At 51.1% G+C, this 24,293-nt stretch overlaps 2 protein-coding genes across 4 annotated transcripts; one reads left to right on the forward strand and one right to left on the reverse strand.

The window, feature by feature from the left end:
- Positions 1-7,071: 7,071 nt before the first annotated feature.
- On the forward strand, positions 7,072-9,446 carry PGAM2 (phosphoglycerate mutase 2). The gene is made up of 3 exons (XM_043885849.1): positions 7,072-7,547; positions 7,670-7,850; positions 9,243-9,446. The coding sequence occupies exons 1-3, from the start codon at positions 7,134-7,136 to the stop codon at positions 9,407-9,409; spliced, it is 762 nt and encodes a 253-aa protein (XP_043741784.1). The 5' UTR covers positions 7,072-7,133; the 3' UTR covers positions 9,410-9,446.
- Positions 9,447-10,304: 858 nt separating this feature from the next.
- DBNL (drebrin like) lies at positions 10,305-22,994 on the reverse strand. 3 transcript variants are annotated; one of them, XM_043885847.1, is made up of 13 exons: positions 22,809-22,993; positions 18,704-18,759; positions 16,839-16,951; positions 16,181-16,255; positions 15,101-15,247; positions 14,222-14,299; positions 13,733-13,884; positions 13,562-13,607; positions 13,065-13,140; positions 12,373-12,468; positions 12,159-12,271; positions 11,815-11,911; positions 10,305-11,340 (listed from the first exon to the last, which is right to left on the reverse strand). In XM_043885847.1, exons 1-13 carry the CDS (start codon positions 22,889-22,891, stop codon positions 11,201-11,203), a joined length of 1,272 nt encoding a protein of 423 aa, XP_043741782.1. In that variant the 5' UTR covers positions 22,892-22,993; the 3' UTR covers positions 10,305-11,200. The 3 variants fall into 3 exon arrangements, with proteins under 3 accessions (XP_043741782.1, XP_043741781.1, XP_043741783.1); XM_043885846.1 differs by having other exon boundaries at positions 13,562-13,610; XM_043885848.1 differs by lacking the exon at positions 16,839-16,951 and having other exon boundaries at positions 13,562-13,610; positions 22,809-22,994.
- Between the last annotated feature and the right edge of the window lie 1,299 nt (positions 22,995-24,293).

The following is a 24,293-nucleotide window of genomic DNA, read 5'->3' on the forward strand; positions in this document are numbered from 1 at the left end:
CCAGAAACTATAGAACTCCTACAGGAAAACAGAAAACATAGGCAGAACACTCTCTGACATAAATCACAGCAAGATCTTCTATGACCCACCTCCCAGAGTGATGGAAATAAAAACAAAAATAAACAAATGGGACCTAATTAAACTTAAAAGCTTTTGCACAACAAACAAAACTATAAGCAAGGTGAAAACACAGCCTTCAGAATGGGAGAAAATAATAGCAAACAAAGCAACTGACAAAGAATTAATCCCAAAATATACAAGCAGCTCATGAAGTTCAATACCAGAAAAATAAACAACCATCAAAAAATGGGCCAAAGAACTAAACAGACATTTCTCCAAAGAAGACATACAGATGGCTAACACACACATGAAAAGATGCTCAACATCACTCATTATCAGAGAAATGCAAACCGAAACCACAATGAATTATCATCTCACACCGGTCAGAATGGCTGCTATCCAAAGTCTACAAACAATAAATGCTGGAGAGGGTGTGGAGAAAAGGGAACCCTCTTACACTGTTGGTGGAAATGCAAACTAGTACAGCCACTATGGAGAACAGTGTGGAGATTCCTTTAAAAACTGGAAATAGAACTGCCATATGACCCAGCAATCCCACTGTTGGGCATACACACCGAGGAAACCAGAATTGAAAGAGACATGTGTACCCCAATGTTCATCACAGCACTGTTTACAATTGCCAGGACATGGAAGCAACCTAGATGTCGATCAGCAGACAAATGGATAAGAAAGCTGTGGTACATATACACCATGGAATATTACTCAGCTATACAAAAGAAGACATTTGAGTCAGTTCCAATGAGATGGATGAAACTGGAGCCTATTATACAGAGTGAAGTAAGCCAGAAAGAGAAACACCAATACAGTATATTAACACATATATATGGAATTTAGAAAGATGGTAATGATAACCCTATATGCAAGACAGCAAAAGAAATGCAGATGTAAAGAACAGACTTTTGGACCCTGTGGGAGAAGGCGAGGGTGGGACGACATGAGAGAATAGCATTGAAACATGTACATTACCATATGTAAAACAGATGACCCATGCAAATCCAACGTGTGAAGCTGGACACTCAAAGCTGGTGCTCTGGGACAACCCAGAGGGATGGGTGGAGAGGGAGGCGGGAGGGGGCTTCAGGATGGTGGGACACATGTGCACCCATGGCTGATTCATGTCAGTGTATGGCAAGAGCCAGCACAATATTGTAAAGTAATTAGCCTCCAATTAAATAAATACTTTTTTAAAAAAGAAAAAAAATTTTTAAACTGTAATTTAAAAAGATATATACACCCCTATATTCATAGCAGCACTGTTCACAGTAGCCAAAACATAGAAAGAACCAAAATGTCCATCAACAGAGGGACAGATAAAGAAGATGCATACATACATATGATGGACTGATACTCAGCTATAAAAATTAATGAATAATGCCATTTGCATTAATACAGATGCAGCTAGATTATTATCATAAGTCAGAAAAAGAAAGACAAATAACATATGATATCACTTATATGTGGAATGACTTCCCTGGTGGCTCAGATGGTAAAGTGCCTGCCTGCCATGCAGAAAACCTGGGTTCAATCCCTGGGTCGGGAAGATCCCCTGGAGAAGGCAATGGCAACTCACTCCAGTACTCTTGCCTAGAAAATCCCGTGGACAGAGGAGCCTGGCAGGCTACAGTCCAGGGAGTTGCAAATAGTCAGACACAACTGAAAGACTTCATTTTCCATGTGTGGAATGAACCTATCTGCAAAACAGACTCATAGAAATAGAGAACAGATTATGGTTGGCAAGGTAGGGGGGAGGGAGACAGAGGGGCCAGGAGTTTGGAGTTGGTAGATGCAGACTATTACATTTGCACTGGATAAACAAAAAGGTCTTAATGTACAGGGAGCTATGGTCAATATCCTGTGGTAAGCCACAATGATAAAGAATATTTTAAAATAATGTATATATGTGTATAACTGAGTTATTTTGATTCACAGCAGAAATTGGCACAACATTGTAAGTCATCTATACTTCAATAACAAAACTAAAATAGATAACAAATAAGGACCTAATGTCTTTCACAGGGAACTCTACACAACACTCTCTAATGGCCTATCTGGGAAAAGAATCTAAAAAAGGGTGGATATACATATATATATATATATATATAGCTGATTTACTTTGCTCTCTCTCTATATATATAAACACACATATACAAAGAGATGTAGAGGTTATTGTATAAAGATAAAAGGGTCAATACAACAAGGGTAATTTTAAATATTTACTCAGCTATTAAAAAGAATGCATTTGAATCAGTTCTAATGAGGTGGATGAAACTGGGGCCTATTATACAGAGAAGTAAGTCAGAAAGAAAAACACCAATACAGTATATTAACACATATATATGGAATTTAGAAAGATGGTAACAATGACCCTATATGTGAGACAGCAAAAGAGACAAAGATGTAAAGAACAGACAGTTGGACACCGTGGGAGAAGGCAAGGATGGGATGATTTTTGAACAACACTGAAACATGTATATTACCATATGTGAAATAGATCACCAGTCCAGGTTGATCGCATGAGGCAGGGTTCTCAGGGCTGGTGCACTGGGATGACCCAGAGGGATGGGATTGGGAGGGAGGTGGGAGGGGGGTTCAGAATGGGGAACACATGTACACCCATGGCTGATTCATGTGAATGTATGGCAAAAACCACCACAATATTGTAAAATAATTAGCCTCCAATTAAAATTAAAAAAGGTGAATACCCCCCAAAAATATTTTGCACCTGCATTAGGGAAAGCAAATATATATTTATTATATATGTATATTATTATATATTTGTATAATTTACATATCTTTATTAAATATTATATATTTATGTCTGTATTAACAGACATGAAGGGAAAATAGACAGATATACACAGTAATAATGGGGGACTTTAGTATCCCACTTTCAACAATGGATAGATCATATAGACAGAAAATAAGGAAAAATTAGACTTAAAACTATGTATTATACCAAATGGACTTAACAGACATATACAGAACATTTCATCTATCAACAGAATACACACTCCTCTCAAGCACACATGGAATATGCTCCAAGACAGATCATATCCACAGAGCAAGTTCTTAATAAATTTAAGAATGCCAAAACCATCCCAAGCATCTTTTCTGAACACAATGGTTTAAAACTAGAAATCAACTGCAAGAAGAAACCTGGAAAATTCACAAATATTGGAGATGACATAATATATTCCTGAATAATCAATGAATCAAAAAAGAAGTCAAAAGAGAAACCAAAATATATCTTGAAACAAATGAAAATGGAAATACAACATACCAAAGCATATGGAATGAAGCAAAAGCAGTTCAAAGAGGGAAGTTCATAGCAATATACACCTACATTAAGAAAAAGAAAGAGCTTAAATAAGCAATTTAACCTTATACCTCAAGGAACCAGAAAAGTCCAAAGTTAGTAGAAGGACAGAAGTAACAAAAATCAGAGCAGAAATGAATGAACAGATATCAGTGAAACAAAGAGCTGGTTCTTCGAAAAAACAAACGAAGCAGACAAAGCTTTAGCTACTCATCAATGAGAGGAGTCAAACAAAATTATAAATGAAAGAGGAAGAGATACATTACAACTGAACACATAAAGGGCCATAAGAAACCACTATGAACAATTATATACCAACAAATTCAACAATCTAGATGAAATCTAGAACTGTCAGAACTAATCAACTCAATGAAGTTTTGAAATACAAACTATACAAATATCAGTTACATTTCTATACACTAAAAAATAGCAGAAAAAGAAATTAAGAACAATCCTACTTACAATTGCATCAAAAAAAAAAAAATAAAATAACTAGAAATAAATTTAGCCAAGGTGGTGGAAGATCTATACACTGAAACCTGAGACACGGATGAAAAATTTGAAGATAATACAAACAAGTATAAAACTATTCTGTGCTCATAGACTGGAAGAATTAATATTGTTAAAATGTCCATGCTACAAAAAGCAATTTATAGATTCAGTGTAGTCCCTATCAAAATTCCAATGGCATTTTTCTCAAAAGAGAAAACAAAACAACACAAAAAGCTAAAACTTTGTATGGAACCTCAAAAGACCATGAATAGTTAAAGGAATTTTGAAAAAGAAGAACAAAGCTGGAGATACACAGTTCTTTGTAACTATATTACAAAGCTACAGTGATCAAAAAAGTATGATATTGGCATAAAACACACACATAGGCCAAAGGACAGAATAGAGAACTCAGAAATAAATCCCCACCCATGAGTGGTCACATTCACAACAAAAGAACCAAGAATATACAATAGGGAAAGGACATGCAATAAATGGTTTGGGGAAAACTGAAATGCCACATGCAAAATTGTCCTAGGTATTCTGGATATTGAGAGTCTGTTTAAATTCTAAGAATGTTGATCTTATCATTTTGGCAGATAATCAGGTCACCAGTGGGTCAGCCTAGGTCAAAGACCACAAGTGCAGGGAGCCCAGGAATTCACTTGTAACTGGACTGAATCCCTCACCTAATCTCTGTCTTCTCCATGCTTACCCTGATACTTGACAGTTACCTGGTCCCTGCTTTTCAAGGCCACTGGCCAGAAATTCGGGGTCTTATTCCCCCTCCATCCCCCAGCTTGCTGCACATCTCCTGCAGCCGCATCCAGTCCTCAGCTGCAGGAGGGCAGACAGAGAAAGCAGTGGGTAGTTGCCATGCACTCTTGTAGCCTCACCTCCTCTGGCTAGAGGGTAGCTCTTCTCTCACGGTTTTAGCTACCTGCCTGGCTGACAGTGCCACCTCCACGTTACTGCCCAGGAGCTGTGGTGCTAAGAAGCGGAGAAAAGGAAGGGACTTGTAGGAACTTTATTTCTACTCCTTGGACCAGAGATAGTTTCTGGAGCCCTTTCTGTCCACATTGGGCATATGTCTAGGTTTCAAGTTGGGAAATTCTAGAAGAAGAAACATGCAACTTTGAATCTGACCTGCTTTATCTGCCTGAAACTTTTCTGTTTTCTGAGATCTGCATTCTGCCTGTCCAGGATTTACAGCTGTGGTCATGGGGAGACCAGTGAAGGGTGCTCACTCCATCCTCCCAGCACAGTCCCATTAAAGAGCAGTCCTGCTGCCCCCTTGCTTGCTTCTCCATGGACCTCTTAACTGTCCACCATGCTACACACATCACATGTTATTGTCCATGTCCCATCATTGGGATGGAGACCCATCCCAGTGCTTGAACAGCCCTGGCACACCAGACATGCCTAGCAAACACTTTTTGAATGAATGAGGCAGGTTGAAGTGAGCCACAACTGAGAAGCTGTGTGTCTTCTCGATCTTAAAACTTCCTTTGAGGTCCCTTGTTTTTTCAACATCCCTCAGACAGACAGAAAGGCATGTCCTATCTCTTCCTTTGATTTGCAGTAAGCCCAGTGGCTCCCCAGTCTAGCATCTCCTCACCAGGCCATCTGCACCCAGCCTAGGCTAAGCAGCCTCGTTCACACCTAACCCAAAGCCACCACCTCTACCAGGGCCTTTGGCTCCCAGTCCTGCCTCCACAGCCGCAACTGAGTTTACAATCATGCTTCAAACTCTCCAGTGATGCTCACTCATTAGGACACATGACCCAGGCCCTCCATGCCTCTTTACCACACACTTGTTTGCTGTCCTATAAAGATTGGTTCTTTGCTGGTGCAGCTGCAACGTGGCATCTTAACCCTGCCCCTCTGCTTGATTTCTTCACTGCCAAGACCCCCGCGGCCCTCGACCCCCCAAAACTGAATGCAGAAGTCCTGGGCCTGTAACCAACTCTACTGCCAAGTCCCAACCTTGGCTGACCTCTGCATGCTTCTGATAAGCTGGGCACAGACCTAACACACGGTACCTCTGATTCTGGGACCCCTTATGAGTCCTGGATTTCTTTTTCTTTTTAAAGGTACTTTCAACTAAGAAGAATAAGCCTGACTTGCATGAAGGCAGGTAGGGTGGGAGAGTGTGGCAGATGTGGGAAAGAACTTGACAAAAGGATGTGAGAACAGAAAACCCTCTGCGCCTCTCTGGCCCGAGCAGCCAGGCCTGCAGCCCTCATTTGTCCTGGAGACCCACCACAGCCCTTGCCCCACACTGCTGCCACTTCCCACAGGGCCAGACCTCTCCCTGCAGGGCTGCGGCCCTCACCCACTCCCTCACTCTGCCCACAGCACCCTTTCCTTCTCCCCTGTCCTTTGAGGGGATTAGTGGAGATATCACAGTCCCTCCCAGCCTGGCTGTCAGCCAGAGGCTTCTGCAGGACCCATCCCGTGAGCAGGCAAGGCAGAGTCTGCCAGGGCAAGAGGGACCCGAGGAGGGAGGTCAGGAGTCCTGCGGAAGGTCCCCTGCCAACATACAGACCCCATTCAGGTGAGCAGAGCAGAGCCACGGGGGGAGCCTTCTGGCAGCTCACATGTACGCACATGTGTGAGCACACAGGCAGCATACATGTGAGTACAGGGCACACATATGTCTATGTAGTGTGTGCATGCACACACACACGTGCTCACAGGCACGCACACGTGGGTGGGCAAACACGTGTGCATACTCACTCTGGTTCCTCTGACAGCATACCAGTATCCTTACTGAAATGCAGCCTTGTGCCCCAGTTGTGTCGAGTGATTCAAAGAAAGCAGTTAGGATTTTACTGTGCCTCTGCCTAAGAGTGACAAGTTCCCTGGGAGCAGAGAGCAAGCAGATTGACAGGGCTGGGAGCCCCAACATCTGGGGGTCTTTCCCCAAAGAGTCCTTCTGTTTCTGCTAGCCCTCAAATTTCAGACTTGTCAGAGGCCCTGGCTTCTGTTCTTCACAGCCAGCCCTGCTCAGCAGCCCCACCCAGCCTGGGCTCTGGGCAGTGGGGTCTGGTGAGGCTATTTTAAGTCGAGCTCTTGGCCTGCCTTACACCAACTCTGCTACTGGGCACCTGCCGCCGCCTGTCAGGCCTGGAATGCTGATTGGCAGTTGGCTGGGGCGGGGGCTGGGGACAGACCGTTATAAAGCTGGGGCACCCGGGAGTCACCCGCCCCTGTCCACAGCCCGCCAGTCCCCACCTCTACCACCATGTCCACCCACCGCCTTGTGATGGTTCGGCACGGTGAGAGCACCTGGAACCAGGAGAACCGCTTCTGTGGTTGGTTCGACGCAGAGCTGAGCGAGAAGGGGGCTGAGGAGGCCAAGAGGGGGGCCCAGGCCATCAAGGACGCCAAGATGGAATTTGACATCTGCTACACGTCAGTGCTGAAGCGGGCCATACGCACCCTCTGGACCATCCTGGACGGGACGGACCAGATGTGGCTGCCCGTGGTGCGTACCTGGCGCCTCAATGAGCGGCACTACGGGGGTCTCACTGGCCTCAACAAGGCAGAGACGGCCGCTAAGCACGGGGAGGAGCAGGTGAAGATCTGGAGGCGCTCCTTTGACATCCCACCACCCCCCATGGATGAGAAGCACCCCTACTACCACTCCATCAGCAAGGTGAGGTGTGGGGACATGGGAGGGCAAAGGGAAGGCCTGGGGCCCAGGCCTTCAGGGATGGAAGCCGGGTCGAGGCGGGGGTGCCCCGCCTGGGGAGTGAACAGCAGCCTGGATGCCCCCAGGAGCGTCGGTATGCAGGCCTGAAAGCTGGGGAGCTGCCCACGTGTGAGAGCCTCAAGGACACCATTGCACGGGCCCTGCCCTTCTGGAATGATGAGATCGCCCCTCAGATCAAGGCTGGCAAGAGAGTGCTCATTGCAGCCCACGGGAACAGCCTACGGGGAATCGTCAAGCACCTGGAAGGTGAGGCCCATCCTCACATACGGAATGGGCAGAGGCGGGTGGGATGACACGTTCCCATGAACCAATCAGCCCCCAACTGCTCTTTTCATAGAAGGGACAGTCACTTCATTGAGGCAGCTTTGCAGACATCAGCATCAGGGTAGGGTTTTTTAATTGTGAACTCCAGTTCACAACCAGGAGGGTTGAGAAACCTTCTCTGTTAAAAAAAAATATATTAAATTTTTTTTAAGTCTCTGTGTAGTGGGACACCATGTGACATGAGTCTCCTTCTGAAGATTCTGGGTGAAAATGTCTGCCACCACTGACTCAGGGCCCAGGCCCCATACAGGGGTCCACTGCTGGCCCAGGTTCCCAAACTCAAGCCCCAGGTGAGAAGGGGGAAGGCCCTGGGGCTGGCACCCCGCCAAAGGACACCCACTCCTGAAAAGAGCCCATCTCGTTCTAAATCCCAGCTTGCTGAGTGAACTTGGTCAAGTCATGTCACTGGTGACCGAGGGCAAGGTCCTGCCCACACCCACTCCAAGCAAAGATTAGTCAAAAGCAGGGAACAGGGTGTGGAGAACACTAGAGACCGTAGGTTCATAACTTGGCTTTCATTAAAACAGCAATACCTCGCAGTATGACAGGCTCCTTCATGGAAGCCCCAGCTGCCTTTCTGATGCTGAGTCCACACAGATGCCTCACATTTGGCGTTGAGCCTGGCAGACGGAAAGACCACCTGCCCTCCCTCCTGGGGACTTCCTGCAGCCTGGTCTAGGAGAAATGAATGCACTGAGGCAAAGCTGATTGGGGTCTCGCACTGACCAGAGCATGTTCTCTTAAGCTCTCCTTCCATCAACAGAGTGGGGTGACAGGAATGCCAAAGGTCGAGCTGCTATTCCAGGCCATGGACTGGAGGCCAGCAGGCTTGGGTTTCCTCGGAAACCTCTCCTTTGCACCTGGCAGGGCCTCCCATCCACCGTGGCCATGAGCAGCCCTTCTTGCTGTCCCTCCCTGCCCCCTCCCCCTTCTCAAGGCACCGATGCTCCTTTGCTTAGAATGTCCAGAAACTATAACTCTCTAGAAACCAAATGGTTAATGTCTCCCCTGATCCCAAACATCCAGAGTTCACGCTGGGCCAAGGGGGGCTGATGGCATCGGCCCAGATCAAGACAGCTTGGGGTGGAGTGAGGTCCCTGGTTCGCCACAGCTATTTCTGTAGGCTGCTGTCTCAGAGCTGCCTTGACCTTCTCCGGGCACAGTCCTGTGGCTGTGCTATCAGGGGTGGGAAGACTGCTGCCTGGCTCACAGTACTATGGCCCATAAAGGTCACGAAACCTGCTAAATGCACGAGCAGGTGGCTGGCTGGTCGACAGGCTGGGAGGGGCTAAGGACCCTATTCCCCTGGTCTAGGGATGTCGGACCAGGCCATCATGGAGCTGAACCTGCCCACGGGGATCCCCATCGTGTACGAGCTGGACCAGGCGCTGAAGCCCACCAAGCCCATGCGTTTCCTGGGGGACGAGGAGACCGTGCGGAAGGCCATGGAAGCTGTGGCCGCCCAGGGAAAGGCCAAGTGAAGGGCGGGCTCTGGCAATAAAGGCACCTCCTTCCACAGCCTCGAGTTCAGCGCAGCCCCAGACATCCGGCAGGTGGGTTGGCAGAAGCTCACCCGCTACCCCAGCACTCCCTCAGGGCTAGTTCCACAGGTCTGCAGCCTGGGATGCCACAAGCACAGCCCCAGGCCCGTGCTGCCTGCCTACCCCATCCCCATCGGTGGTGGCCAAGAGACTCCCTATCCCTGGCTAGCAAGTGGCTCCTGACAACTCACCATGTAACCCCCAAAGCTGGAGCCACTTGGTAGCCGTGCTCTAAATTAAGAGTGCCCAAGGTCACCTAAGGGGTGTCCAAGCAATGCCGCCCACGCTGTGCTGAGCCAGGACTGCAGCCAGGACACCACTTCCTTCACACTGGTGTCCTCTACCATCTCTGCAGCCCCAGGGTGGGAAGGGCAAGATGCTACCCTGGGCCCTGCCCTGCGAGTGTCCCCTTGTCCAGGGACAGACAAGCGCACAGGAGGCCTTAAAGCTGGCAATACGTGATTCATGGAGCTCCCATGGCTGGGTGAGCCTTGGAGTTTGTCCTGAGATATCTGGACATGGTGGGACCTGCCTGCAGCTCAGCCTAAGTCGACAGGAAGTGCCATCTGCAGCCAGGCAGTGGGGGGAGGGGGGCACTGCGATTGGCCACCAGCCCCACTGCCTGGGGCTGGCAGCCTCCTCAGCACATCCTTTGCCCCACGCTGCTTCTGCCCGGCACTAGAAGAGAAGCTGTAATTCCCCAGACACGGTGGTGCGGGTGCCTCGCTGCATGCACACAGGCACACGGGCTGTCTTGGGTGAGGGGAAGTTCCCTGCGGCAGGGGTCAGAGTGGTCCTCGGCCCCTCCCAGAGAACTGAGATGCAGAAGGCTGACTTCAGTCACATGTAGATCTTTATGCCTCTTCTAGGTGGCTAATGGTTGGTCAGAGGTCAGAAGATATACAGGTGTGGGCTACAATAGGATGGATCAGAGCTAGCGCCTGTGTGGGGCAGTTGTTATTCCAAAAGCAGACACGGGTGGGCTGGGGCAGAAATAAGGAAAGACAGCAGAACAGGCCACCATGGTTACTTCTCCTGAACCTCTCAGGCACACTGGGGCCAGGAGACAAGAGTGAGCCACATGGAAGGAAATGCAGTGTCTGTTGATGTTTTCACCTCCTCCTTCACATATTCAGATGGGGGCTTGGTCGTCCCTGTCTCCACTGCCCACAGCCCAGGCAGAGGGACAGAGAAATGGGCAGGACAGACTAGGATCCAGAAATACTGTCGTCAAAGTCATGACCCACTCCAACTTTGGTCATAAACTAAGTTCACTGTTCCCAAGGATCATGGACATTCTACTTATAGACACCATCCCATGGAGCCAAGAGGAAATGGAAAGAAAGGCGAATGCAGGAGGCCTCGAGGTGCCCCTGCTCAGATCCCCCGCCCCTGGCAGTGCCACACTCCTGGGGCAGAGGTTACTGAGGGCTGGCTCTGGGCAGGCCTCGGCGCAGTCTTCTGCTGGGGGTCTAGGGCCAGGCTGGTTGGGAGGAGTTTGGGAAGCTCTGGTAGCACGTTTGGAGATCACCAGGTTATTGCTGCATCTGGGGTAACAGAGGCCAAGCCACCCAAGCCAGAGGGAGCCAGAGGGCTTGTCCTCATCAGCAGATACCATTCCTTGAAAGTGCTGTACACAACCCTCACCCAACCTCTTCCAGCAAGAAGGAAATCACATGTGGGTGGGGAAGGGAAGGACAGCCCTTGGTTTCAGCCAGCAGTCGAGGGTCCTTACTCAATGAGCTCCACATAGTTGGCGGGAAACATGCCAAAGTGGCCATCTGGCCCATAGCCACGCCACCAGCCTTCGTCAATCACCTCAATGCCGGTGATGAGGTTCTCAGGGTCAAAGGAGATCTCGGTCTCGTCGGCTGCAAAGAAGGTGAGCCCAGATGCTGTGCTGAGAGCTCGGGGACCCTGGCCACCAGCCTGTCCTGATGCTGCTCCTGTGGCCAGTCCCCCAGGACACACCTTTCTACACAGTCTGGCTCTGGGACCACTGTCCCAGTGAAAGACTAGAATATAGCACTTCCACATGTCAGCCTGCTCCCTGAAGCCTCCACCCAGGGTCAGCGGGAGGGGTACCAGCATCCAGGTCTGACCCATCCCTCTGGTCATATTTCTAGTTCCAGAACAAGGTGGGCAACCGGGATTCACACCAGTGGACAGCAAGCAGCTGCTCAGAGCACGTGGGGAGGCCTAAGTTGTGCAGCACCCCCATCCATTCTTCCTTCTCAGCCTGTTTCCATTTCTGACACCTCCTGAGGCTATTTCCTGAGGGGACCCCCAAATCCCGCCTCCTGGTCTTGGGCCCTGTGGTCTGAGGTGGTGGGACAGCACATTACCTGCCTGGTAGTCATACAGGGCCCGGGCACAGAGCCCTTTCCCACTCAGCCCGGGGTAGTGGTCAACGGGCTCAGAGCTGGCATCTTGCTGCTGCACCTGAACACAGACGGGAAAGAAGAAGCGAAGTCTCAGGTCTTGATTACCCCAGACTCAACCCTGCTTGTGACCAGGGCTCACCACAGGCTTGTGGGGAGGGCATGAGGGACAGGGCCTCCTCCAGGACTAAGCGAGACGAGTCAGGCAGTGAGTCACAGAAGTTAGGTGTCCCATGATGGGAGAGCCAAGGCGTGCATGTCTGGGTATGCGGCCCCTTCACAGATCTGCCCTGCTGCAGAGAACCCACCCCTGGAGGCTCCTCATAGACAGTCTCCTGCTCTGGAGGTTCCTCGTACACAGCCTCCTCTTCCACCTGCACCGAACACGGAGGGACGCTGGGCACCGGCTCCTCGCGGAGATCTGCATGGGGGACACAACTCACTCTGACCCAGGGGAGGGGACAGGACCACCCACGTCTCCCTCCCACCCTCAACCCTCCACGGGGCAGCCAACAGCCTTACCTGCCCTGGGCCTAGGGGTGGCATGAGCTGACTCTCTGCTGAGGGGGGTATCTGGTTGAGTGAGTTGCTTCTGCAGGAAGGGGCTCCTCAGCTTGCCTACAAACCAATGGTAAACATGTAAGACATCACACAGTTGGAAAGGAGGAAGAAGCAAGTACCTGCCGTCTTTTCTGTGCTCTGTATTGCTCAGAAGGGGGACCTGTTCTGGGACAGTGAGCATCACACAGGGAGTGAATGGGGACGTGGAACAGCTACAGGAATACTACCGAGCATGCACAATCACATGTGTGTATCGTGGGCCTTGTGCAGTGCTCCAGAGCTGGCCAGCAGTGCAGTCTGATACAGCCTTTGAAGGCCAGAGAGATGACAGATCCAGGCCCCTGGGGCCTGGATAACAGCCCAGCACGGTAGGTGTGCCAGGGGTACAGGGCCAGGACTGGAGAGTATTCTTTCCAGAGCCACACATGGTCCCTCCTGTCCCACCAGGTCTCTGGAGGAGGAGGTCAAGAGCAGAAGGTGGCACCTGGGTCCCAGGCTCGCATCCCAGAAGCTACCCACACGAGCACAGGCTCTCCTTACTCATCCCTTTCACGTTCTGATACATCTGTCACTAATTCAGGGGGGCCTGTACTGGGACCCCCAGACCCCTTCAGCCATCCCCTGCCTCACAGCTGGACCAAGGGAAGTCTCACCTGGCTGGGGGCTGGAGATGGATGTGGTAGACATGGCCCTCTCCTTCTGCTTGAAAATCTCCCGTGGGTGTGCTGGCTGTGGACAAACAAGCTCATAGAGGAGTGCACATGGACCCGATAGTGAATGAGGCCCAGGAGCCCATCGGCCTGCCTGGCTCCCTGCAGCTGTGCAGGGGGGTCGGGAAGCAACACCCCAAAGCTGAGGGGCTCACAGGTCTTTTCCAGGACCACAGGAAACCCACATCGGGCTAAGCTTCTGCCCTCAGCCTCCTCTCCACTGCCAGCTCTGAGACACCACATGTCCCATGTTCAGATCTGCCCAGCCCCCTGCAGGCCCCTTAGAGGAAGCCCCTCTCTTGGGCCTGTGACGCAAGATGCGTGCATCTGGAGGAATCCATGTGGCCATCACCGCTCCCAGCAGGCAGCTTGCACACCTGTCCTGGATGAGCCTCCACGTATTACTTTGGCCTCTCAAGGTGGGAGCATCCAAGACTCACCTGCTCCTCTCTGTTCCTTGAAACCACCTCATGCTGTTCATACTTCCTGCTGGGAGGGACAGAAGGAAGAGCTGCAGCCTGGCCTCAGCATACTCCTTACCTGCTTCTGGGGGACACTCCTAGGGAGAAGGAGAGACAGCCCCTCCCAGTAGGTGCCAGCCCCCACCTCACCTCTGGAGGCCAGCCTCGCCTCCCTGCTCCTGATAGCGCTGCTCCCGGAGGGCAGCCTCACGCAGCTCCCGCTCCCGGCGCTCCTGTTCCAGCTGCTGCCGCTCCTCCTCCGCTCGCCGCTTCTCCTCTAGCCTGCGGTTCTCCTCCTCCTTCTGCAGGGAGAGTCGCACCCGCCTGCCCCACTCAGCCTCTGCACTGCCGGCAACATGGACCTCCCCTCTCACCTGTGACCTATTCAGGCAGGCTGCACAGGCTGTGGTCAAGCGTGGGCTCTAAAGCAACGCTCACTAGCTATGTTACTTAACACCTCTAACCCTTAGCTCAACCACCTGCAAATGGGTGCCAAAAGGCTTATTTATTCAAATCCCTTACTGAACAAGTATCAGTGAACTTATTGTAAGAAAAACTGAGATGCAGCAGCTCATGTTTGGTGCACAGACAATGCTCCATAAATGCAGCTCTCGTCATCATGCCCTGGGCAGCACTTACCTCTGCTTTGGCCCAGAAGCTGTCTTTGCCAATCCTTTTGATCTCAGACACAGCATTGGTCTTCTGGTACACTGAGCCCTGAGAGGAACAGAGAATTCACTACAGGGTCACTGACAGGAGCACAGAATGGCTAAGAACTGCTGTGATGGCACCTGGCAGGAGAGGCGCTTGGAACAGCGACTCTTAAGGAGGCCTGAAACAAAAACAGCCTGAAAGGCCCTGGAAACTCCAAGTGGGGATGCTCAACCCCAGAGAAAACTGGAATCGTCTCTGGTTGCAACCAGGCCCTTGTGCACGGAAGCCAAGGCAGGAAAGGCCCCTGGGCCTGCCTGAGAATCCTGGGAGCTGGGCCGTGCTGAGGAAGACTCTGGACAGGGGTTCCCTCAGACAGCTAACTGCAGTGCAGCACCCACAGAATACCCGAGAACCTCAGCTGTGTGTTGGGAGACTCAGCTCCGCAGCAAGCACCAGGCCACAAGCCCAAAGGTGTGTGGCCACAACCTAAGAGAGGCTTGCCCTGTACACCACCAGGAGCTGCTCCAAAGCAACCACTGTCCAGGGCCACACAGGATACTCTGGTGCCGTGGCCTGCAGAGTGGATGGAATCTCTCTGCAGAGCACCCCTGACCACACAGATGCAGTGTGAGAGGCTCCAGCACCACCGCACAGGGTGAAGGCCACTCCTCATGCACACTGGCGCCTGCCTCAAGAAGGCAACTCCTGCTCCTGTCAGGCGCAGGGTCACCACAGGCACCTCAATCAGGCTCCGGGACCAGAAGCCAGGCAGGTGGCGGCCCAGTCCCTCTGCGAATAAAGCACTGAACGTGGGTCCAATCAGTCTGAAGTTAGGGGTTGCCCTCAGGCCCACACAGCACTCACCACTGGGGCCTGGGGGCCCGTGTCCTGGAAGCGGCTACTCTCCTTGTGGAAGGCGTAGTTAGCACCTGAGGCCCTGGCCACCTTCTGCATGATGCACTCGGGCTCCACGTCCTCCTCGGCCCTGGCATTGATGGTCACATGGGCCCCCTGCAGCAGGAGCAGGACTTGATGAGAAAAAAGCACTGTGGCCCCAGGAGAGGACAGGCTGCACAGGGCTCGGGGTCAGGAGGCCTGCTCTCACCAGGGCCTCAGGAAAACCAGCTGAGGGAAGCCTACTGTTCTTGTCCCAGCTTTCGTGGAAGGCCCGTGCCCTCCACAGTGTGGCCTGTTCAGCGCTGCTACAAGACAGCCCTGGCATTAAAGAGCTTCTTTCCAGTGAATGAAAACGAACCTTAAAAGGCACCTGGAAACAAGCACATTTTCTGCAAAAAGCAAGCTACTATTTCTCCATGGAAAATGAGAACTATGACCTTGTTGGCACTAAACACCAATAAGCTTGGGACCCTCTCTTTTACCTCCTAGATGGAGAAACTGAGGTGCATATGAAGAAATGTTGGCAGAACCAGAAAACAAAGTCTTGGATCTCCTTGCCAGTAACCAAAGAAATGCAAACAGTAAGCTGACAAGTGAACAACAAATAGTTTTTGATCACAATGCTTTTGAAATTAAACAAAGTTCCATTCTATGATGACTAAAATAAATATATGCAGAAATGGACTGGAAAAAAAAAAAGCATTAAAGGGAACATGCACATTGAGGTTGTGGACATAAGCAACTATCCTTCTCCTCCAGATCCTTAAAGTACAGCTGAAAATTTGTCCTCATAAAACAAGTGGAACCCAAGGCTTAGCCCTGCCTCAAGACCAGCTCCAGCATGGCCTCTTTGTGGTCCTCTTCCCCGCCCCCCCTGCCCCCCCACTGATGCCAGCTTGCAGGGGCTCTGGCTACATCCTGGGCAAGAGCAGAGCAGCCTCAGACGCAAGGCACACTTCCAACTCTGGATGTGATTCCTGCCACCTCACACCCTGGAACCTGGAGATCTGGTGAATGCTGGGAGGCCCCGTACAGAGCAGCCCTCACCTTCAAGAAGCCGGCCATGGTGCTGACGTGGTTGGCGCATGCTCCCTTCCGCACGTCATTCACACCCTCACCGGTCTGCAACACAGCACATTCCTCGGTGTCACCCAGGTCTCCCTGCAAAGTCACCGCCCACCCCAGGGACTCGGCAGTTTCCCTGTGTTCCAGGAAAGAGAAAACCGCAATCCCTAAAGCAGAGGACATGGTGAGACCCCAAACCTCCGAGTCAGGCGGAGTCTTGGAGAAGGACGTCACCCGCTTCCACTGTGGTAAGTTTCCTTAGAATTCCACAGTCCCCACCCAGGGGAGCCATTTCATTAGAGTCACTGTCCTATACTCCCAGAGCCCTCCTAGCCCTCATCCAGGCCCTCTGCTCCCTGAGGATGACTACATTGAGAGGGACAAGGACAAGGAGAAGAGTGTCCTGTGGTTGCCTGTAATCCATTTTACAGGAGTACTTCTGGGCCAGGACAGTGAAGTCTGCACAAGTAAGGCCCCAGGTGCCCTTTGGGCCACACTGAATGAACCCACTATTCTGTCCAGTCACCAGATTCAAGTTCTCCCCTGCTCCAGTCATAAAAGGCAAAGAAGGAAATAAGAAAAGGAAGTTTTTCTGGATCACATCTAGATGAGAACTCAGAAGCCCTCAAGTTCCACATACCCAGTTGATGAGGACAAACTTGGGCAGGCCGGAGTTGGGGTCCTTGACCCTGCAGAAGGCGTACATCACCTTCCCACTGTTGAGCTCCTCCACCATCTCCTCCAGGCCCCCCTCTGCAGCAGTCACAAGGAGAGTCAGAGGTGGCCCAGGCACCCCACGCCCGCCCTGGCACCTAGTCCACCAGGAAAGGAAACCCCAGCTGCTTCTAAGCCAGGGTTCTCAGTCCTATCTGAAATAGAATCAGATTCCTAGGCCTACCCCCACCAAGCTGACTTATGAGAACTGGACGGACCCCAGGGTCTGCACTTGTGAAAAGCACCTCAAGTGATTTTTAAGCCACACTAGTCTAAAAATCACTCCTCCTGCAAACTCACAGGTAATTCTGGAAATAAAAAATGTCATTTCTGCTGCAAACCAGGCAGGCACCAGACCTCCAATGGAGGAGCTCTGCAATAGTTTTACCAAGGCCTGAACTCCACTAACCGCCCTGGGATAGCAGGGCCTGCTGTGAGTCACCCTGTCCTTACATGTCTGCTCAGACTCCAGGGCCACCCAGAGGCTCCTGAGCAGATGTTAACTGCCCACAGTCATATAGGACCTCAGCTCTTAGACTCCCTGAGTAGGGACAAGGGAGTGATGGGGAAATAGGAGTGGTCGACCCTATGCCACTCTCCCCTGACACTTAGGCTGTAAGCCCCAGCATGCACTAGAGTTCTGGATTCCTCTCAGGTACCCCAGACATTCCCAGGTTGTGAGAAAGTGCTGGATCAGGTATTTTACCTATTGGGCTCCACAAAACCTGGGGACAGCAGAGCCTGTGAATATCACTGCGAATGGTGGCATGAAAACTGAACTCTGCAACTCTCAGTTCCCTATGACATCACAGTGCACCTGATTCCACCGTCAGTGGCAGTCCTTCTAGAAAGACGACCACCAAGAAGAACCGCTCATGGAAGAGGTTTTCTACCAACAAGTTACTAGAACCGTTCATGCAGCAAGCAGAGAACATGCCAGTGAGCATGCACTGAATAATGAGGCTATGTCACTCAGGTCAGGTGAGCTGGCCTTGAGAATTGAGGAGTCAAGGGTATCAGGTGGGGGATCTACAGTTTATACCCCGCTGCCCAGCACTGGCCAAGAGCCTGTTCTTCCCAAGAGCCTTCCTATCACCCTGTATTTGGGCAGCACTTTTCCAGGTCACCCTGTCCCAGCTGACCATATACATTGATATGACCTCTCCCAGGTGGGGGTGTGCCCAGCAGATATTCAATCCACCAGAAAGAGGGCAGAAGGAAGGATGTGTCTGTACCTTCTCTTCCTCCACCAACACTCAGCTCTGTGGGACTGTCATCCTGTCTCAGCTACAGCCGGGGGCTAAGGACAGAGCACAGGCCAGGCTTTGGGCTGTCTGCAAGCTAGAGAGGGCAGGCCTATTCCCCATCTCAGCTCTTCCCACCTATGACACAGAGAACACTGCTGCCTTGCACCTCCAGGCAGAGACAGCCAAGGAGCAGGTATTTTCACTTAGAAACATCTGAAACCCAAAGCAAGCCAGAAGGAGCTGTGGGCCCCACACTGCTGGGGGAAAGCCTCTGTCCTGCCTGGCTGGCTGCAGTCACTCAGATCAGGGGAGCAGGGAATTCCTCAACATTGACACTGATGTGGGGCAGGCTCACTGACAGCCAGGGAAGGTGTCACTGGTCATGCCACGTGCAGGGAATACCTCTGCACCCTGAGTGTCCTTCCCCCTGCTGTGACGGTGTCAATCCAGCAGAGATAGAGCACTGATGTCCCAACTCTCCCTGCTGCCCCCCATCTCCTGATGCTCCTGTAGCCCATCTACCTCCTCATTTGACCACACTCACCCCCAGTGCCAGCCACGCGGATGTCATTGCTGTTTCCTTCATAAGTAAAGAGGGCCCTGAAACAAAACACAAATAGGCTCATAACCAGTGCCCTGGTAACCTTGTGCCCTCACTGAACCCACCAAAGCTTCACACTGCACCCCAAGAGCTCAGCCTGACAGCAACAAGTGGGCTGACACAAGCCCCACTATGAGGCAGGATCTCACTAGGCTGCTGGGGCTCCCAGAGCTCAGCCTTCTCATCTGGAACTGGCCCAACCTACCAGAGCGGCTTGTCGTGAGGACCAAATCTATGGAGATGGGAAGCATGCGTCTACTTTGCAGAAAACTAGGCTGTGAAATTTTACGGCAACGTTCTACACATTTATGTGTGAAACATTTACCTTGCTACCATGTATGTCAATGGTGGTGGTGGTTTACTCATTAAGTTGTTTCTGACTGTCGTGACCCCATGGACTGTAGCCTGCCAGGTTCCTCTGTCCATGGGATTCTGCAGGCAAGAATACTGGAGTGGGCTGCCATTTCCTTCTCCAGGGATCATCTCGACCCAGGAATCAAAATTGGGTCTCCTGCATTGCAGACAGATTCTTTACCGACTGAGCTATGAGGGAAGCCCACGTATGTCCATATGAACAAGCAAAAGATACTTGCATATTCCTGAAACCAGAGCACACCAAGGAAAGAGAAATACATGCATTTTTAATAACCAATGCCCGTGTGCATGTCTGCAGTCTTCTGGAAAGTCTGAAAGGTTGGTGGAGCAGGTCTGCCTCGGCTTGAGACTCTTCCAGCAAACGCAGACTTTTATAGGTTGCATATGGCATCAGAAACCATAGAGGCCATGACGCAACATGAAGTCAGTTTCCTCACAGGACAGGCTCCTATGAGCAAGTTCTATAACCTAGCAGAGCCTCGGGTCTTCACAGGTGACCCTGGGTCATGCCTTCCTTCTATAAGACTATTCATAAGAACACTGGCAAAGATTTGGGCTTATAAATCTGTGCCCTGTAAGTGTTGAGAAGTATGGTAAATTGTATTAAATCTAGGAAAGGGCCATGGAAGGTCCTTTGACCAGGACAAACATTACTCAGAGAGAACATTCTAGAAGAGATAGCATCCACGCAGGCCACATAAAGCCGAGCCATCAGCATGAACTCTGCAGAAGCTGAGTTCCAGAGAGTGCTGGCAGACGCCAAGGTGAAGTTGGTAATCCATGGGACAGTAAGTCAAAGGCTTAACCCAGTCAAAACCCAGTCTGGCGTGTCATCTCCCCATGCTCCAGAGCACAGGCTGCTGAGGTGTGCCAGACAGAAACTGCAGAGTCAAAAGTCTGACAGGAACCAAATCAAGTTCCACTCAGCTTTCCACGGGCCTAGAAAACAGCACTGGGCAGCGCTGCCTAAACCTAAGAAAGTGAGAAGAAGTTATACCCAGGTCCAAAGATCTGGGAGACATCCAGAATCTGGGGGTCAGGGTCCTGACCAGCCTTCCTCCTGGAGGAAAGAAACCCATTCCTCTTGAAGGCCACAAACCGTGGCTGCAGAAGACAGGCACACTGGACAAGCACCACGAAACAGAGACTGCTGCTCAGGCTTCACTTTTCCAAGAAGAGATCCAGCAGCTAAGAAGGCATGCTAGCACGCCTTGTGTCTACCATCCACCCCTCTGACTTCATTCCACTTTATCCTAGGCTCCAGCCTAAGCCACCTTCTTGAATGTTCCCAGTTCAGAAGTTCATCCAACATTCAATCAAACAACCCTTCTTGCAAATCAACATTAAATTAAAAAAAAAAAATGATGTGATGGCTGTTGGTTTGTGCAGGCCCATGGCACAAGGAGCATGCGGGCACTAAGTACCTTATAACTCAGTCACTTTCAAAAACAGTCTGAAAACCTGTTACTTGCGAGTGATGGAATGCAGCTATGAATAAACCTTAATAGGACCTGACCACAGAACTTACTTTCTAATGGAGACAAAACACACACACGCAAACACATCACACTAATGTATAGTCAGATAGTGAAGTGGGTACAGGAAGTGAGCAAATATGCCACAACCCAGGGGAAGAACCTGGTTTCCCCAGGAGAAAGTCCCAGTACAGAGAGCTGATGTTAGGGCTGCTCCCTATCCCACCTCGCTTTGGAGCCTGTTCCAATGCACCCACTCTGAATGTGACACTTCATGACCCACCAAACTGGAGACCAATTCTTGCTTCTCTGCCACTTTTTCTGTACTCCTCTCAGTACCCCTACAACTGGGACAGAGATGAGGCCCACTCCATCCTTTCTGGTGAAGAGAAAAGGTGACAGAATCAACGAGGATGCATAGTGTGTGTCTGAGGAAGCCAACCAGGGAGATGGGAATATTTGACTGCAACCAAACGAACAAGAATCTAGAAAGGCCTCTCCAAAAAGGCAATACCAGAGCTTGAGAAATCGTTTGGGGAGCCCCCTAGGATGATGTGGAAAGGCACTCCAGGCAGAGGAAGCATAAAGAACAAGGGTTGTGAGGAACACCAGCTTGCAAGTTTAAAGAAGAAAAAGAAGGCTGCTGCTGCTAAGTCGCTTCAGTCATGTCCGACTCTGTGCTACCCCATAGACGGCAGCCCACCAGGCTCCCCTGTCCCTGGGATTCTACAGGCAAGAACACTGGTGTGGGCTGCCATTTCCTTCTCCAGTGCATGAAAGTGAAAAGTGAAAGTGAAGTCACTCAGCCATGTCCGACTCTTAGAGACCCCATGGGCTGCTACCAGGCTCCTCCGCCCGTAGGATTTTCCAGGCAAGAGTACCGGAGTGGGGTGCCATTGCCTTTTCGAAAGAAGGCTAGAGGGATGGTAAACAGGTGGAGCAGTTAGGAGCCAGGTCATGCAGGGCTTGTCAGCCATGGCGAAGAGTCCAGGCTTTATTTATGCAACAGGAAGCCACTGCGGAGTTTAAGCAGGGAAGTGACATGGTCAGATATTTTTTCAGCAGGTCTGTACATGCAGACCTGCCCACATTGACATGGCCCCAGAAATTCTGCAGACCTAGGAAGCTGGTATTCTGAAGCTCTTCCCTAAAATGCCTTGGAGTGAAGGAAAGGATAGGCACTAGTGTTCTCGATATCCCAGTAGTACACTGGACAAAAGCCATTGGGCTGGGCACCAGGGAAAGCAGAGATGAGAAAACAGTAGCACTTGACAAGCGGAGAAAGCCATAGTTGTTCAGCCTCGCCGGCAGAGCCCTTTCCCAGGCAAAGGAATAAGGCTCCTCAAAGTTGGTCACCTTACTTCATTATACTCAGCATATTTCTTAGAACTATAAACGCTCAAAACTGATCTGTGAATGTAATTTAAGACATATGGAAAGTAACAGAATGACTATGCCTACAACGACCCTTGTTGCAGGACAGAACAAGGGTCTATGTGTGGGCTACCCTGGGCTCTGTCAGAGGTTTCAGATTCAGGCCTTCTGTACTATAAAGGCCCTATTACCGACACTCCAGCAAAGGATGTCACCGGAGGTGGAGGGAAGGTGGGACCTTTTCCAAACAGATAACCAGCATCCTCCTTTCATTCATCTCCCCATAGTTCACGCATACGAAGTAGTATTCTTCGTGATGAAAGGGAGGTTCTTAAAAATCCCTGGAGAACCAAGGACCTAAATCCCTCGACCTCTCTGTCTGACGCTCCCAAAGCAAGGCTCCCATTTCCAGTCTGGCTGCTAGACCACCCTCGGAGTCCCACTGCTGAACAAAGCATTCGGAATGAAGGCAGATGTAGCTTCCGCTTTCTCAAGGAGGGCTGAGAGGGCTTTCTCAAAGTGCCCCATTGTCCACGGAAGTCCCCGAGCAGGAAACGAGAACCTGGCGAAGCCATCAAGCACAGCCAAGGCCCAGGATCCAACGAGGCCAGGGGGCCGAGACCGGTTGCTAGCGGAGTGGAAGGGCTGGGGACTTACCGGGCCCCCACCCGGGTTTAAGCTGCACAGAGGGGCACGGGGTGACGGAGGTGGGGACCTAACCTCGTGGGGTGTGGCGCAGGTGCGCGGCGCTCAGCGTTCCGCGCGCCCTGGCTCCCCGGCCCCGGCCCGCTCCCGGCCCGCTCCCGGCCCGCCCCGTCGCCCACCAGTCGGTTGAGGACTTCTCGTTGACCACTCTCTCGTAGGCCTCCAGCAGCGCCGGCCCATTGCGGCTTAGGTTCACAGCCATAGCCCACACCTCGCTCTCCGCGACACTATCGCCGCCGCCGCCGCAGCCGCTTCCCAGACCTGCCGCGCAAGGCAGTCCAAGGCCCCGCCCGGCGGCCGGAAGCCCCGCCCCGACGGCCGGAAGCGGAAATGGGGCAGGCGGGACCCAGGGTGAGCGGCCGAGTGCGGGCTGGGCGTTTGTTAGGCTGCGGGCAGGCTGGAAGCCCTTGGGGGGTCGAGGTATGTAGACCGCTGTACGTGGCGATGGAGGGAAAATGTGGCCTTCTGCGTGTCCCCGTGCTCTGTGCTGCCGAGCCAAGGCACGCTCTCTGAGTCTGGCCGAAGGATGCCACCCAGTCACTCGTTAGTTACTTTCGTGGAGCACTTTCTTACTCTTATCACGGTTAAAAGCACTTGTTTGAGGATCCCGTGACGGGCACGGGGGTCCCTTATCATCTGTGTGAATTCCGAATAGTTTTATCTAAGAATGAAGCATGCGTGATAATTAATCAGCAGAAGAATAAAAAGGAACACTAAGTGATGGCCACACTGCCACAAAGAAAGAAAGTGAAGTCGCTCAGTCGTGTTCGACTCTTTGCGACCCCATGGGCTGTAGCCTACCAGGCTCCTCTGTCGATGGGATTTTCCAGGCAAGAATACTGGAGTGGGTTGCCTTTTCCTTCTCCAGGAGATCTTCCTGACCCAGGCATCGAACCCAGGTCTCCTGCATTGCAGGCAGACGCTTTACCATCTGAGTCACCAGGGAAGTCTACAAACCTACCTCAAAGTGCAGTTGTATTTCTCAGACCTCACCTGCATTTTCTAGAGAGGTCAAGGATGGGGTAGCGAAGGGAAGATGAGAACCTGCCCCGTGCTGGTCCTGTTACCCAGCCAAACTTGGGTCCACTTGTCCATTGGTCCCAGTGCAGTAAAGCCAGTCTACCAACATGAGGTTGTGGGGGAAAAGTGCAGCAGCTACTGTATGCGCCAAGCAAGGAGTCCAGGCAACTAATGCCCAAACCACCCACTGGCTTTCAGAAGGTTCTTAAAGATAGGGTGAGTGAGGGGGGGGGCGGTGTGGGGTTCAAGATCAGCTTGTGGACATTCTTCTGATTGGTTGGAGGTGAGGTAATCAGCAATCAGCAGCATCAACCTTCTGGTTCTGACCAGTCAGGTCTACCTGCCAATGAGCAGCATGCAGTCAACTTCCACCTGGTAGGGGTTTCATTATCTGTAAAAAAAAAAAAAAAAAAAATTGCTCAAGGATGTACCTCAGAGTATTATCTATAGCCCTTAAAAGGAACTAATGGTCCTTGACTTTATTTAGTGATGAAACTTATTATTTCACCTTGTTTGACTTTTCCTTTATTTCTGCGTTGTCTCACTTCTCTGCTTAAATTTATTCTTTGAAACTCAGGGAAGGC

Source organism: Cervus elaphus, chromosome 24 (assembly GCF_910594005.1).
Source record: "Cervus elaphus chromosome 24, mCerEla1.1, whole genome shotgun sequence".
Taxonomy (NCBI): domain Eukaryota; kingdom Metazoa; phylum Chordata; class Mammalia; order Artiodactyla; family Cervidae; genus Cervus; species Cervus elaphus.